The sequence below is a fragment of the Dermochelys coriacea genome, chromosome 11, assembly GCF_009764565.3.
Source record: "Dermochelys coriacea isolate rDerCor1 chromosome 11, rDerCor1.pri.v4, whole genome shotgun sequence".
Classification (NCBI taxonomy): Eukaryota; Metazoa; Chordata; order Testudines; family Dermochelyidae; genus Dermochelys; species Dermochelys coriacea.
Window position 1 is genome coordinate 34354678 of NC_050078.2, and position 15746 is coordinate 34370423.

The window sequence follows — 15746 nt, forward strand, 5'->3', positions numbered from 1 at the left end:
GTTTTTATTGGTTGTCATAATGCTACTAACAAGAAAAATGTCATTCAATTCATACTTTCTGTATTCTGTCTAGATTAGTTACCCTTGTTTTTTGAACATATAAGTATTGTGAGTTTAGGATTTCACATTGGAGTTTGAACAAGTAGGATGCTAACAGTTTTAGCAAATATTTGTTTCGTTTCTCCAGAGTTGCACACAGAGAGCCAGTAACCCTTATTAATGTGAGTAGTGCCATTGAAGTGATGGAAATTACTTGCATGAGTAAGGACTGCAAACTTTAACCCATATTGAGTAGAGTTCTTAAATATTTCAGCAGCTAGTTGTCTAATATATTTTGCTATGAAAGTTATCCAAATATGACATTGTGAACAGTAGTTAAAATATTTGATTTATTATCAAAGCGGTGTTGCAATGCCTAATACGTTAGGAGTTTTAGTTTTCCTTTCAAAAATGTACCTTGAAAAGTAAACATGGAATCCAAGGTTGGAACAAATTATTAGACAAAAATGCCATTGCATTTTTGGTAAGTTCCATGGTTTCTAGTGGAGCTGTCATTTAAACTGCAGTTGAGAAGTATAGCCATTAGGAAGTTAAATTATGATGAAGCACTAAGTTGTGGTATCCTGCCAAGTTAATGTATCTTGCTCCTCAGAGTAAATTTTTATTTGCTTGATTTTCCTATCTAGAAGTCTCTGGAGGACTACAGTATGTGTCTTCCCACCCCCACCTATCCCCCCCACCACCTTTGCTTTGCTTTATTTTTACTCCTTACTTACTATAGTTGGGCATTTGCAGATGTTTCTAAATTAGGACATCTGGTTAAAATGGAATTTCAGGAGTTGGAAAAGTGATAAGATATACTTTTATATATTCAAACACGAGTCTTAAAAATGTCTGAGTTAAAGTAAAAAAAAAAAAAAAAAAAAAAAGTACTTGTGGCACCTTAGAGACTAACAAATTTATTAGAGCATAAGCTTTCGTGAGCTACAGCTCACTTCATCGGCCACTCTATACGGCTAAATTCAGTGCCTTGCATAATGACAGGTTTCAGAGTAGCAGCCGTGTTAGTCTGTATTCGCAAAAAGAGTTAAAGTAAAGTTAAAGTAAAATCTGATGAGAACATTAAAAATATAATTGATCTTTTTGTATTACAAGGACGAAAAAGTAGATATGTTGGAACTCTTTTAGAGAATGGTTGATGTCTTATATGTGAATGAGGTTTAATGGTTTAAAAAATCATTAAAGGAATTAAACTTTTCTTTAGCAAGATTAAAATTCCATATGCTATAATAATTCTCTGTGTTAAACCAGTTAATCTATTTAATTGAGAGAAGGAAGGGGGATGGGTGTGTGTGTGTGTGTCAGTCACAGGGAAGGGGAGAATGTTAGGGGTTTTTGTCTTTACCTTATAAATTCTTGTTATCTGTTACCATGCTATCTGGCATAAATTAGGTCACTGAAATTCTAATAAGAAGTGAAGAACCATGACATATTTGCTGAAGGCAACTTTAAAAGACAAGTTGGAGAAGGATCTGGCCAGTCAGTTGAGAGTCCAGGATTGTATAAGTCACTAATTTACAACTGCTTAATGGATAGACCATGTGGGAAATTTAATCTTTAAAAAAAGTTTAACTTCCAATCTACTTATAACTGCTTATTTAGTGAACATCATTGCTGTGCTTGGTGCTGTACAAATGTAGCAGTAGACATGGACTCTTCCTAAATTAGATATGGACTATGCAGTCAACACACATGCACAAATGAAAAAAATATGGTCCTTCTAGCGGTACAAATATCTTCCACTACTTTGTATATCATTATCTGTCTTTGATACTTATATCAACCATTGCTGTGTTTTGCTTGATGTGACTTAAGCAGCTTCTTTGACAAGTACAGTATGTGAGATCGTTACTAGGCTGCCTTCAGTTTAAAATACTGCAAATTATTACATTTTAAAATTTCCATATTAATCTCTGCCAGTTCCTTAGTTACCTCTCTGTGCCCTTTAGCATGATATCATAATTGCATTACATTCCCACTTAAGTAGGTTTATGGTAGTATCCTAATTTGTTTAAGTAGAAGGGAAGTCCTGAATTGGTGAGAAGCACTTAAAATTATTTTTCTTTAATTTTTAAAATACGGACAATTCTTTTGTTCTTGCTTACCTAGAATAAGCGATTATAAAACAATGGGATATTTAGCTTCTCAGTATATTAGACCTTGGTATCTTGGTGCCATGTGGTATTGTGTGAAATACAGATTACAATACAACTGCTGTGGAAATGTCTCAGGCATTTTAATGTAAGCTCTTAAAACCTATGAAGCATAAATCCAGTTTAAGAACTTTACAAAATTAGAATCTTTAAAAAATAAGGCCCCAACACTCCAATCAAAACCATGCGGGGCAGATGCCTACATCAGTGTGGCGTCCCATTGACTTCAGTGGGGCTCTGCATAGGTGCGAGGTTCTATGTGCACAGGTCTGATTGTAGGATTAAGGGCTAAATAAATCAAAATCTTAGTTTGTAGTTACGAATCTATAATGGTAGTTGGAGGTGACAAGGATAGTTTTTGTCCTGCATGGCTGTGATGTGTTCTAAGTTGTATCTCACCTCACCTAGCAGCAGGTTAAGTGATTGATTATTTTATTATATGAAACCAGTAAATATTTATTTGCAAAGGTTTCTTGAACAATTACAGCAAAGCATAGAAATAGGCTAGATGGAAGCTCTACTTCCCCCCCCCCCCCATTTGTAATGAAATAACTGGATATACTACCTTCCATATTCCTTAAATCATAAATGACCTTGGTCGTCTTTTACTCTATTTCTTATTCCTGAGCATGACACTGACAAGGACTTTTTAATCCATCAGACAGTTTATAGACCCTTTCTTAGTCACAAGAAGCAAAAAGCATCTGACTAGAAGGGAATACATGGGGCAAGTTCCTTGCTGGCTATAATTTTGTTGTCATTTCAAGTATTGTGGTGGTATAATTGATGTGACAGGACTGGGCTTTAGACACAGTCCCTTAGCTTGTGCTCACTTTCAGTTTTAGTCTCTATCTGTCATTCATTTTGATTAGATAAGGTTTAGGTGACAAACATATACATACCTTTGAAGTTTATAATATGTATATCTAGTGATCTTTTCAGTGTTGTAAAATAAAAAGTACATAACTTAATAATTCCATGAAAAATGTAGTTTTGGTGTCACCTTACAATACAAAGTAAAGAATTGTGTGCTGATGGCACAGTCAGCAGGAGGTTCTTTTTTATTAATATTATAATTAAAAGATTTTCTGGAAAAAAGCCAAAAACAGATGAGAGTTGATCATGCCTAGTCCACTGTTGCTTGGCACCATTGCTTGCATTTTCTAAAAAGAATTGACTTGACGTCTTGTTTTTACAGGTTGTTATTGATGCCTTCAGATTGATCAATGCTAATATGATGGTCTTGGGACATGAACCAAGACAAACAACTTCAAATCTGGGTCACTTAAACAAGCCATCTATCCAGGTAAACTCAGTATTTGATGATGATAAACTCTGTTTTATATTGAGTGGTGTTTAATCACAGTGATGTGACAAGTATCTTAAAATATTACAGCTATAATTTGTATGTTATCCCTCCTTGCAGTATTTTAATGTGCATATAAAATTAACTTGATATTTGAATAGGTCTACTCCTAATTTGAGTATAGGATTGAGCTCTAAATTAGTCAGATGTAAACATAGAATTTAAGTAGATACTGTCAAGATTTAGTACAGATTTATAAAATGAAAAACTTAAAATAAATCTTTTGTGTGAATTTGGGAAGACAATACTCTAGCTTTTTTTAGCTTTATCAGATCAGTGATACAAGAGAGGGCAAATGGTATCCTTTTTCAGTATTATAGTTTTAAAACTGCTCCTGTTAACATATGCTTGAGCTTTCCTATAGCCAGGATGAGTAAATGGTGTTTTATTATCTACTGAAAGCATCCCAATGATATGTGATAAAAGAATAAATTACTCTTCAAGCAACCATTGAAAAATGCCCTACCCATTAATCGTTATGGTCTCTTTCCACTTGCTTTACTGCTACATGTTTTTTCTTAATATATATTCAACTTTTTAATGTGTCCTAAACAAATATTCCATCTCCAACTCTGGTTATTATATTGGTGACCTTGTAATTTGATGAAGTGTGTGTGTGTGTGTGTGTGTGGTGCGGGATGGAATAGATCATTTGAATGTGTAATTGACCATTTCAAGCATAATCCTCTTTACTTGAGTGTATTGTTTTTATATGTCTTTGTAAGAATGTATAAAGTTTATAACATTGAATTTGTCTTTTGAATATTTACTCTATTTGGTTTCTAGTGTTGACTATTAAGGCCAATACTCTCATCTTCAGTGAAGCCAAACCTTCATTGCAGAAAGCTTCTTCTGTTCTAAAACAAGAGTATCTTCCTGAGTGATTAATGCCTTATCTGTATTCTTGTGTCTTGACTTTTTTTTATACAGTTTTTCCCCCCATGAAGAAAAATGTATTTTATTTTTAAATGTATTGTAAAAGGCGTGAATAGTTGTGACCAGGATGCCTAATTTCTTCTCTGAAGATTATTTACATGAACAGTAATACTAAAGTATGTTGCTAAATACGGCCTACTGAAAGACAATATAGTAGCCACAGTAGAACTGAAATTAGATGCTTCAACTTTTATTATCAGATCGCTATCTTTGGGGAGATGCCAGCTAGCCATTGTTAAACTTCTACCTTTTACACATTGGTAGCTTTTATTATTTTATGCACTAAAACACTTTTTTATAAAGAAAAATGAGCAAAAATATTCATACTAGTAAAATAGTTAGTTTTTAAAAGGTTGAAGTGTTTTGCTTTTGATTTTTGAGTCTGTGAAAACTGCGAAGTATAATGAGTATGAAATGACCTACTAATGTTTTTTGATTGGATACAGACAAGCCCATGCTTGTCTGTTTCAAGAGAATATATTACTGGGCTTTTTTAGGCTGTATGTAATGACCTCTCTTGTAAACCCCCGTAGTATCATACTGCTTCATTATTTTTTTCAAAAGGTTAAGTAATATCTCACAGTCGAAGATCATTGTCGTTGCAGCATGGCATATTTCAGACTAAGTTTTTTCACTAATTGCAAGTCAGCAATGACCAGTTATATATTTTATTATTACATTAAAATATTGCAGTTTGAAATTGTGTATACGTATACAAGTTCTTAAGACTTATTCTTTCCTCAGAGAACAAATGTAGATAGGCACATGTTATAAAGTCCCTGAGTGAAATGCTGACCTCATTGAAGTTGATGGCAAAACTCCCATGGACTTCAGTGGGATTAGGATTTCACATGTCCCCTCCCCCATATCTTATCAAAGTCATTTTGTGAAGCATAAGGCAAGCTTATTAAAGACTTTTAATATTATGGGACTTAAGTATTGCATGACACACATTAATCTTTCAGTGAAACAAAACGCTTGAGGAACAATGTCTTTAAAATACAGAGAGCAAATAGGTGTACATTTTAGAGGTTTCTAATTAACCTGTTGTAGTGACTATATTAGTACAGTTTCAAGATAGTTGGGAGGAGTAGTGAAGCAGGATTTTTTTTTTTTAAGTGTTTGCACTTTTGCTCAGCTAATACCTAAGTTGAATTAACTGTTGCCATTAGAAGGGCAATGATTTCAGGGGAGATAGTCAGTCTATTTAGGACTTGTACTCCTAAATCCCTTAGGAGGTCTTAAGAGCCTCCCCTTATCTACAGTTAAGTTAAAACAAGAGGGTACAGATTTTCAGTTGGGGGTGGGAAGGGGAGAGAGAGAATGTCAAAAGAAACTACAGAACTTTTTCAGTAATTTAAGGCTGAAATTACTATAACAATAAATAGGCAAGTGTTTGTTTTTGAGATTCTGTTGACTACAATAAAACTAAATGTGAATCTTTGACAATCGGCAATTAACAAACCCTAGTTAACATAGTCAGTTCATGAAAAATGTATCTAAGTATTTCTTTGTATAGCATACAAATACATGCAAAAAAAATCTATTTTCAACTTCATGATAACTCTTAAATTTTAATTGCGGTAGGATTTTGAAGCACTAAAATGAAAAGCTGTACTTGCATTTTGTGGAACAAGCACTAGCCATGGATAGCTTTAAGGAATAGACATCAATAAATAAGTGAAATGATCAAAATATAATTTGGAATATCAAATATTTCTCTACTACTTAAATGTTGCATGGTGTAATTTTTCACATTTATTTTACATTGCGAGGACAAAACAACTGACAAGGATTTATGTTCATACACAGATTATTTCTAGAAACTGCATCTTAATCCAAGCCATACCTTAAGATGTACATTTCAAAAGTGTGCCCATTATTGTTTTGATACTACAACAAAGCAGCAAGATATGGAGCATACATATAAAAGTTTCATATAATCTAATATGTTTCTTGTAAACCTCTGATAGTTGGTGAGGTGCTAGTGTAAAAACCTTGCATCCACAAAGGTCATGCCAGTAACTGGCAAGATGATATTGCATTTAATTTTGAAAATTTAAAACAGTCTTAATGCTAAAGGTCTATTCTGTAAATATCCTGTCTAACCAGCACCTGAAATGTAAATTACTGTTTCAGCTGTAACCACAGCTGTACAGCTCAAATTATTAAAGCTTAAAAATTAAAACCTTTGCCACATGTTTTAGATTTATAAGTGATAGTGTCAACATAAAAATCACACCTATGTCTGAAAAATGTTTACCTCCTGTTTTAAGTATGACTTAAGTTTACCATAAACAAGAGATTGGAGAGCAAATAATTAATTTTTTTTTGTTTGTTGAATTTGTCAGCAGTTTACAAATAGTTGTACTGTTTCCCTGTTTGTATGAACCTTTCATGTGGAAACGGAAGAGAGCAACATTTTTTAAAAATAGGAAAATAAAATGATTAGGAGTAGGTATAGTGGTTGACACTACCTATAACATTTTTTCAAAACTATTTCAAGTTGAGTGCTTTAGATAGTCACTTTCTTACTAATATTTTTCATATCTATGATAGTAACTTTTAGTGTGAATATTTTTCCATAAACTTTTATAGGCTCTAATTCATGGACTGAACAGACATTATTACTCCATTACCATCAACTATAGGAAGAATGAACTAGAACAGAAGGTAAGAAATTCAAGTTGGGTTCTACCTGGCTTATTCATAATCAAAAGTAGTCAAGATTCTCAAGGCCAGAGATTCCTGCCTCATTTACATCTGTACATGCTCATTGTCTTCATTAGAGTTGATTGGGTTTAACTAACGCCAGACTTTGACTCTACAGTTGGAACTACAGTTGGTTCTGCTGATGATGCATGAGTCAAAACAGACTCCAGCTCAACTAGTGACTCTTTGGCGAGTAGAAATAAAAAGTAATTTTTTTATCACTAAAGAACGATAAACATGCAGATCAGGAAGTCTATCTGTTGAGATAGAGGCTGCTAAATTCATATAGGCCCAGAACCTCAAAGGGAAGTAGGTACCTAGAAAATCACAGAAACAGTGCAGTCCACAAAGCCTGAGTTAGACACCTAGACTCTTTATACAATGAATGGGGTGAGAGAGGTGCCTGAGAATGCAGGCCACAAAAGCCAGCATGCTACGTGAGGAGCCACCTAAGCTAGCCAGTGTAAGGTGTTGATGAAAGGGGTGTGTTCTAAGCCCTGCCGCTTTGATGGAGGTAAGAGCCAAAATCCAGGTTGCAAGGAGGCCTCTCTCTGCTAGCTATCCACAGCCAGGAACTCATCTCTTTGAAGGAGGTGGCTTAGGCACCTAAGTAGTTTCATGCAAGAATAAGTTAGGCACCTGCATCGTTCCACAAAAAACAGGAGAAGATGGAGGTGGTGTCCTCCTTATACCTTTTAGCCCAGTCACCTGGGATATGGGGGAGATGGGTTCTATTGCCCTTTCCTCTCGCTTCTCCCCCGCTTTCTCCCTCTTCCTGAGAGGAAGAAAGCATTTGCACAGGAGTCTCCCACCTCTCTGGAGAGTGCTCTAACCACTGAGCTATGGAATATTCTGAAGTGGGGGCCCTTCACTCTCTTCTGTTGAAGCCGTTCCAGTGTGTATAAATAATTAATCTTTCAATAGGGTGACTAGACTGAGTCTCCCTCCTCCCAGTGAGTCATAGAGTGTGTGTGTGTGTGTCTGTCTCTCTCTCACTCGCACTCTCTCTCTCCATCTGGTGACTAAGTATTTATCCAAAGTGGAACAGATTCAACAGGAGAGAGTGAAGGAGCCCCACCTCAGACTATCCCATGGCTCACTGGTTAGAGCACTCTCCTGAGAGGTGGGAGACTCTTGTTCAAGTCTTTTCTTCCCTTCAGGCAGATGGGTCGAGCCTGAGTTTCACACATCCTCGATGAGTGCTTTAACCACTAGGATAAAAGGCATAAAGTGGGCACTACCACCTCATCCAGTAGCCTCTGATTTTGAATGGGACCTGCTCCGGAGCACACCAACTGGAGGCCCTGTGGGGAGGATAGTGTCTCCTCTCCATATCTTTCCTCTTTGTGGGTTCTACTGGGACATAGGCATCCAGACACCTAGAATGAGACAGCAGTGCACATGCCAAGAGAGAGAAATTTAGGCACCATGGAGTGAGTATAGCTGCCTATAGGATTAGGTGGCGGCCTAGTGGAGGTTTTGTGGATTGCAGTGATGCCTAAAACAGGCACCTAAGAACCTTTGTGGATTTGGGCTAATATCCCTTTTCATAGTAGAATCACACTTTCAACAGCTCAATGTGTTCATGTTTACCTGTATTTGGATGACAGGTACAACAGAACCAGATTCCCATAATAGGTCTCTCCCTTTTGGGTAGTCTAATCTATCTTCATCCTGATGCAAAGGCATACTTTCAGAAAAGCAAATCTAGATTCTTCAGGGGTGATTATCTTTTTAGCCTTGTGACATGTTTATGGACATTCAAAAAACTTTACAATACAACCATGTAACATGATCAGACTGTTCCTAAAGTTCAAATATTTTTGACCTTAGGGCTTCCTGTACATAAATGACTTTGTTTGGTAGGCTGAGAATGAGACCTCTGCAACCTTGGCTAAGTATCAATTATATACTAGAAACTATCAGTCTGCAAGCATACCTGAACTTGTCTGAGCAAGTAAATAATCATTCTTAGAGCTTTAACTATTCTTCACAGGTCTCTGGTAAGATAGCCACTCATTCCAAAATCCTTCATATGGTTGTCTGTAATGTCCACTTTTGTCTCTTATCAAACCATTTCCCTTTGTAGTGAAAGCTTGGGTTGGGGAGTGCATCTACACAATCTCAGAGTTTAAGATCTGTGGAAGCCTGGTTAATCTAGACTTCACAGCAAAGCAATAGTTTTCAGAGTAGTTTAGCAACTGTGGAAAAACTTTCCGATCACTAAGGACTTAATAGTACAAATCCTGACAGACATTACAGCCAAAGACCTCAATCATTGTAGGGATGAGTCTCTTTCCTTTAGCTGTCCTCCAAAGTGAGGGTTCTGTGGGAATGATTCAGGACTCATCATTTTTTTCCACGGCCACGTGGCATGGAAAAGCAACTCCTTTGCAGATATGAATTTCAGGCATTAAAGTTAAAATAAGGGGCCTTCAAGACTTCAGCAGTAAACCTCATATTGAAGAAGTGGGGACAAAATGGATCTATTTGCTTAGAACACCAGATACCTCCTGTACTGATTTGTGATGGGCAGTGGCTCCCCAGTACAGGCAGTCTTTGCATAGTGGAATGCCTTTTCTCCAATTCCTCTGCTCCATCAGGTTTTCAGAAAAGTAAAGCAAGCCTCAGATAATTTTCATAGCACCTGCTTAGGTTTGTCAGTTTAAATGCCCAAATCTTCTGGGCATTGAATCAAAACCAGACCCAAACTCACTTAATCTTAGAGCATGGATCTTGGCATCTTATTAGATGTGGAACCTGAATGCTCTTTTTAAGGTGCAACAAGTTATCTTGAAACCTAGGAAGACAGCTACATGTAGATATGCTAAGATATGGTAAAATGCAAAAAGTCCATGTGTTCCTGTCATTCATTTTTTTGGGACAATTTGTTTTATAAAAGACATAATCATGACTTGGTTTGGTTACTAGTAAAGTCCATCTCAACTACAACAGCCTACTGTCCTCCAATACAGGGATCATGAGTGCAGAATAAGTAGCTAATATGCTTAGTCCACAACACCAAACTTCCTCCCAAGTGTGTCAAGACCAAAAGCCTCATATGTCCTCTGCCTAGCTGTTAAAACAGCCTCCTTTCTCCTGATTACTTCTATAATGCAGTTATGCATTGTCAATATCAAAATCTACAACAAACTGAAAATCTTGGACAGTGTAAAATTATTATAAAAATTAAATAAGACGAGCTACTGCACTGATTGTGTATTATTAATTTTCATATTTCATTTTAAAAGATTTTCATTTTAAAAGAACTGCTGCAAAATTCCTTGTCTGCTGCACCAGAATACTACAGAATCCAGCGATTTTGAGTACAAACACCAGCTAAAAACTGCTCCTGTGTACACTTACCATATTCAAACTGTTCAAGATCAAAAATGCTTTTGGAACATTTCTAATCTTATTGAATTTATTTATCTACACCTCTACAAGTACATTTTAGTAAATTTACTTTCTGTATCAAGTGGACCTTTATAGAGCTGGAAACTTATGTTCTGATGTAGATGTTAAACTGTATGACTTTATTTTGCAGATGTTGCTAAATTTGCATAAGAAGAGTTGGATGGAAGGTTTGACACTTCAAGACTATAGTGAACATTGCAAACTCAATGAAACAGTAGTGAAAGAGATGCTGGAGTTAGCTAAGAATTATAACAAGGTATTCACGTCCAACAATAAAGTTGAAATTGCTCTTATGAAATAACTGACTGTAGCAAATTTCATTGGATAAGAAGTTGATTACAGATCTCTTTGTATATGCTTATGGTAATGTCCTAGAAAATAAACACTAACTAGAACACTGAATAATTGCAAGCGAATAACTTTTGAGGCTTCAGTGATCACTAATATTTTAACGCTCTCTTTTGGGGGCAGTATGGGAATGTACATGTTTTGTATGATATATATTGAGTAGAGTAACTTCAATGGATTTGGCAAATAAGGTACAACTCTGACTATAATTTGTAGACCAAAGCTTTGTGAGCATTGAGTTCCTGATTGCTAACCAACTAAAGATTAGCCATTGTTCATACTGAATGCTGTGGGCACCTGAGTTTGGCCCCAGTTTAGCAAAGCACCTAAACATATGTAGCTTTAAGGATGTGTGTAATCTATCCCATTGACTGTATTTAACTCTTTGAAGTGGATGGGTCTTGAGATCCTGTAGTTGCACCTTAATTCAGAATATTTTGGATTTAATTTGATATCTCATTTCATTGCTGCCATCTAAGACTACTAGATCAAAGATTTTAAAAAATATATACTTCTATTATAGTGTATATTTGGAACTCTCTTTTTTAAATATATACAGCCTGATTCTTCACTCCATTACATTGGCATAAAAAGTATCAGGCCCACACTTATTCATAACCTGTAATAATGACATTCCTAAATAAAAGAATGATTGAGACTTGCTCTACTTGTGTAGATATTTACTAGGAAAATGTACTGTATGTATGAAAAATACTTTTTAAAAAAGTCTATTTTTAACTTGCTTATTGGAAGTCCCAAAATATTAAACTTGAATATTTTATTTAATAGTTGGTCAAGGACATAAACCCTCCAAATCAGACATTTTAACATTAAAGAGGTTTTTTTGTATGTAAAGTTCCCTGTTTGTTTATGTTTAAAGAAATATATATAGAAATTACTTAAACTAGAATACAAAAATGCATGGTAAAAAATCTAACTTCCCTTTGTTAGAAACAACAAGATTAATGCTGTACTTTGAACATTATATTTTTAACCTGTTTTATCTAGCTGTTGATGTGATTATTAGGTGCAAAATTCCACCCTTGTGTAACATTTTATAAGTTCTAAGTGTATTTTTCTTTAATATAGTTTCGTGAGTAAATCTAAAATATCTGACAATAAAGCTGTTCATGAATACTCCCCTTAATCTTTTGCACTGACATTTTAACAAATTTGTGCTACCTTTGCTGAGCAATTGAAGCGCCTTTCCTTTTGACTTAATACAGGCTTCTGAAGCACTTCTGTCCTTTTGATTTTTAAGAAGAAATTATATTTTTATAATCTTGTGGCTCTAGAAAAAAGTAAACAAATTCTGAAACACTGACCTTTTTTGTATTTTTCACAGGCTGTGGAAGAAGAAGATAAGATGACACCTGAACAGCTGGCAATAAAAAACGTTGGCAAGCAGGTGAGGTGTAATGAATTATCGTGAGGTGAAAAAACCTGATTTTTTTTAAATATATTTTACTATTATTTTAGTCACATGCATTGTAGGTGATTTCTGTTCTATAGTCTGGCTGTCCTGAATTCCCTACAGGAATTGAATTTACACCTAATGGAGAATATTATTTAGGCCTCTCACTTTAGGTAATCTGCAAAGTGGTTACAACATTGTCCTTTGGTAGCAAGGGTCTGCCACAACATTTTTATAATGAAGTTTAAAGGTATATTCTGGATAAATTGTTCTAATCCACTGAGGAATATCCTGTAATTTCTGCATCTTCTTTTTAAAAAGAAACAAACAAAAAAACTAAATACACTATTGCATTCTGAGGAAGGTATACTATTTTTTTTTTAAAAGAGGCAAGTCAGTCAGTCTGGTGCATTACACTGTGGCTGAAGAGCCAGTAGAAGGGGAGTAAGTTCACCCACTATTCAGATACATTGATGCTTGATGCCAATACACACATAAGTACACTAAACACCTTCGTGTTTCCTTATGCTCCATAAGAAAAATAGTTTAGGACCATAATTAAGATTTGGGGGGTGGAGGGGAGGCTATTAAATAAAGTCCATCCTTCTGTCATGGCAGGACGTAATCTTCTGACAGAGGACTTGACGGATATTAAATTAGTGATATGTTTTATTTTAGCCTAAAAGCCAAAGAAAGAAATGTGTTGAAATGGAAAAATATTAAAATTGTTAAGAAACCATATTATTCTCCGAGTTCAGTAGGACTCAGAGGCCAATAGGAACAATGGATAGCTTTAAAAAACCTCCAAACTATTTTCCCTTAAAGGAGAGGCAGCATTTATTCATATGGCTGGCTGTAGTAGAACCTTAACTGTATTTCAGAGGATTATGGAATATTTTTGTGTCCACTTCCAACAAACTGATGTTATAATTTATCTGTAATTTTCTTTGTGTCATACACTTTTGTAGTATTCAAATCTGTAGCAGGAAACAATCAAAAATAAATATATAGGAAGAACCATCTTTTTCAAAGATCTATAACAGTCGTAAATATCCCTTCTTGTGAGCCTGAACCCAGGTGTAATCTACAATCTAAACAATTCTTTAAAAGCTGGTGCAGAATTTTTTAAGTTAATAGAGTAAAAAAATCAGATTTTTTTCCTCACACAAACTTTTTTTCTAAAAGAAACTGTCAAAGGTATCTTGTAAAATCATTAAATGAAACAGTTTTATTTTCAGTTTTGTTTTGTTTTTCCTCTGTCATTTATACACCAAGTTCTGTAGACACACAGCTGCTGATGTGAATATTTGTCCTCTGTTCAGAAAGGTCCTTAGTTTGAATGGAGAAATCTTTAAGAACTATAGGACTTTGTAAACGAATTATACAAAAGAGCAGCTTAGACTTGTGACATCTGTGGCAAACAGAACTATTTTGTATGTGGAATAGGATCAATAAATATTTTAAATTGATCCTTTACTGTGTGCACATGCTTGCTTTCTTTTTTTTTTAATTTGTCTCCACTATTGTAATATCTGTATAGTGCGCTCTGTACAACCAAATGGCATAATAGATTGAGCAAATGTGCTCTTTATGTTATAATATGAGGATAATTTAGTTAGGCCCCAATGCTGCAAAAGTTTATGTATGTGCTTAGCTTTACTACTGAGAGTGAACTTGTGTGAATACATGACATGGATCTATTTTTTGTAGGTAACTTAATAATACTTAGCACTTGTATAGTATTTAATATTTTCAAAGCACTGTACAGACTTAAGCTCCAATTCTGCGGAGACTTGAGAACATGCTTAACTTTATACACTAAGTAATTCCCTTGAAGTCTGGGAACTCAGCAAGAAGTAAACACTGTGTAATATTCTTGAAGCCACTGAGACTACTCACAAGTGTAAAATTAAGCATGTGTTATAAATCTTTACAGGACTGGGGACCCGAGATTATATACAGCTTTGAAAATACAGAGCACCATGAGTATTGCTAAGGTGGAATCCTGGCCTTGTTGAAGTCTACGACAAAACACCCCCTTTTTCATTTTAAATAGTATGAATCTCACTTCCACAAAAATAGTTTCAAAAATGGGTATTTGAGTGATATAAATGTCTATTTAAGTAATGAGCTAAAATAGCTTCAAAAGAAGTTGTCCTACTCTCAACTTTTACAGACTTCCCTCAGGTTTTTCTTTTTAATATGGGGAATGAGGATAACCACAAAAATAAATTTGAAGGTCTGTCTTAACCTTGCAAAAACAAGAAGGTTAAAGCCATGACTAAAATTGCATTCCTAGCACATTCTGTTTGGCTATAGCTGAGTTTACAGAATAATAATCAAAGGTAACGCAGAGGGAGGGTGAACCCCATTTCTACTAGGGTTTAGATGCTCTGCCCTGAACCCTGCTGCATGCCGCCAGAACATGTGCGCGCACGCGCTCTCTCCAATGTATAGGTTTCGTGGTTAGTTCTAAAGTAGTGTTTGACTACAGTATAGTTTTTATTGACCTAGCTTCTAAAATCTGAGGCAACTAAGATACTGTGAGTGAAATCCTGGGCCCGTTGAAGTCAAGAAGGAGTTTTGTCATTGACTTCATTGGAGCCCAGATTTCGCCCCATGTGTGGAACTGCATAAAAACATATGTTGTCACTGTATCCATCAAGAATTTGAAGAGACCGATTTGCTTATTAGCCTACATATAACGTCTATGAATAATATGAAGAGTTACAGGGTCTTAGAAATTTAGAATCAAAGTTACATGCAGCATCTTGAAGGAAGGAAAACTTGGGGGCTTTAATAGGCTGTCAGTGTCCATTAATTCACTGTGTTCTCAAATAGTTGAAATCTGTCATCTCTGAAGTGTTCATTTTTTAGTGATTCCTCTAATAGCCTACTTTAATATTTATTTTTCAGGACCCCAAACGTCATTTAGAAGAACATGTGGATGTGCTGATGACCTCAAATATTGTCCAGTGTTTAGCAGCTATGTTGGATACAGTTGTATTTAAATAATGAATTTACTATTAGTGTGGTGCTTTCTGTGTATATTCTTCTATTGTTTCTAACACTTGGAAACCAGAGACGGTTGAAAGTATATTTGGTTAAATGGAAGACATCTGGCATCATTTGCAGTCTAAGAGCAGCACTATAACACCTTTCAGTCTCTGTTGTGCAATTACTTCTGTTTCTTTATGTCAGGGTCTTTGCAGATTCCAAAGCAGTTCAAGAACACAGAGTGGGCAAATTGTATTAAGTTTTCATTTAATATTTGGGGGGAAATCAGTAGTACATATATATTTTGATTGTTGCTACATAATAAAAATACATTTACAGTCTA

At 35.3% G+C, this 15746-nt stretch overlaps 1 protein-coding gene across 5 annotated transcripts in view; it reads left to right on the forward strand.

The window, feature by feature from the left end:
- PSMD14 (proteasome 26S subunit, non-ATPase 14) overlaps nucleotides 1–15746 on the forward strand; it is a 61077-nt gene extending 45331 nt beyond the window's left edge. For all 5 annotated transcript variants that reach the window (XM_043505189.1, XM_043505190.1, XM_038421775.2 and 2 more), the window contains exons 8-12: nucleotides 3412–3519; nucleotides 7114–7188; nucleotides 10775–10900; nucleotides 12338–12400; nucleotides 15323–15746. In XM_043505189.1, coding sequence (XP_043361124.1) covers nucleotides 3412–3519; nucleotides 7114–7188; nucleotides 10775–10900; nucleotides 12338–12400; nucleotides 15323–15421 — 471 coding nt within the window. In that variant the 3' untranslated portion in view covers nucleotides 15422–15746. The remainder of the gene's footprint in view (nucleotides 1–3411; nucleotides 3520–7113; nucleotides 7189–10774; nucleotides 10901–12337; nucleotides 12401–15322) is intronic.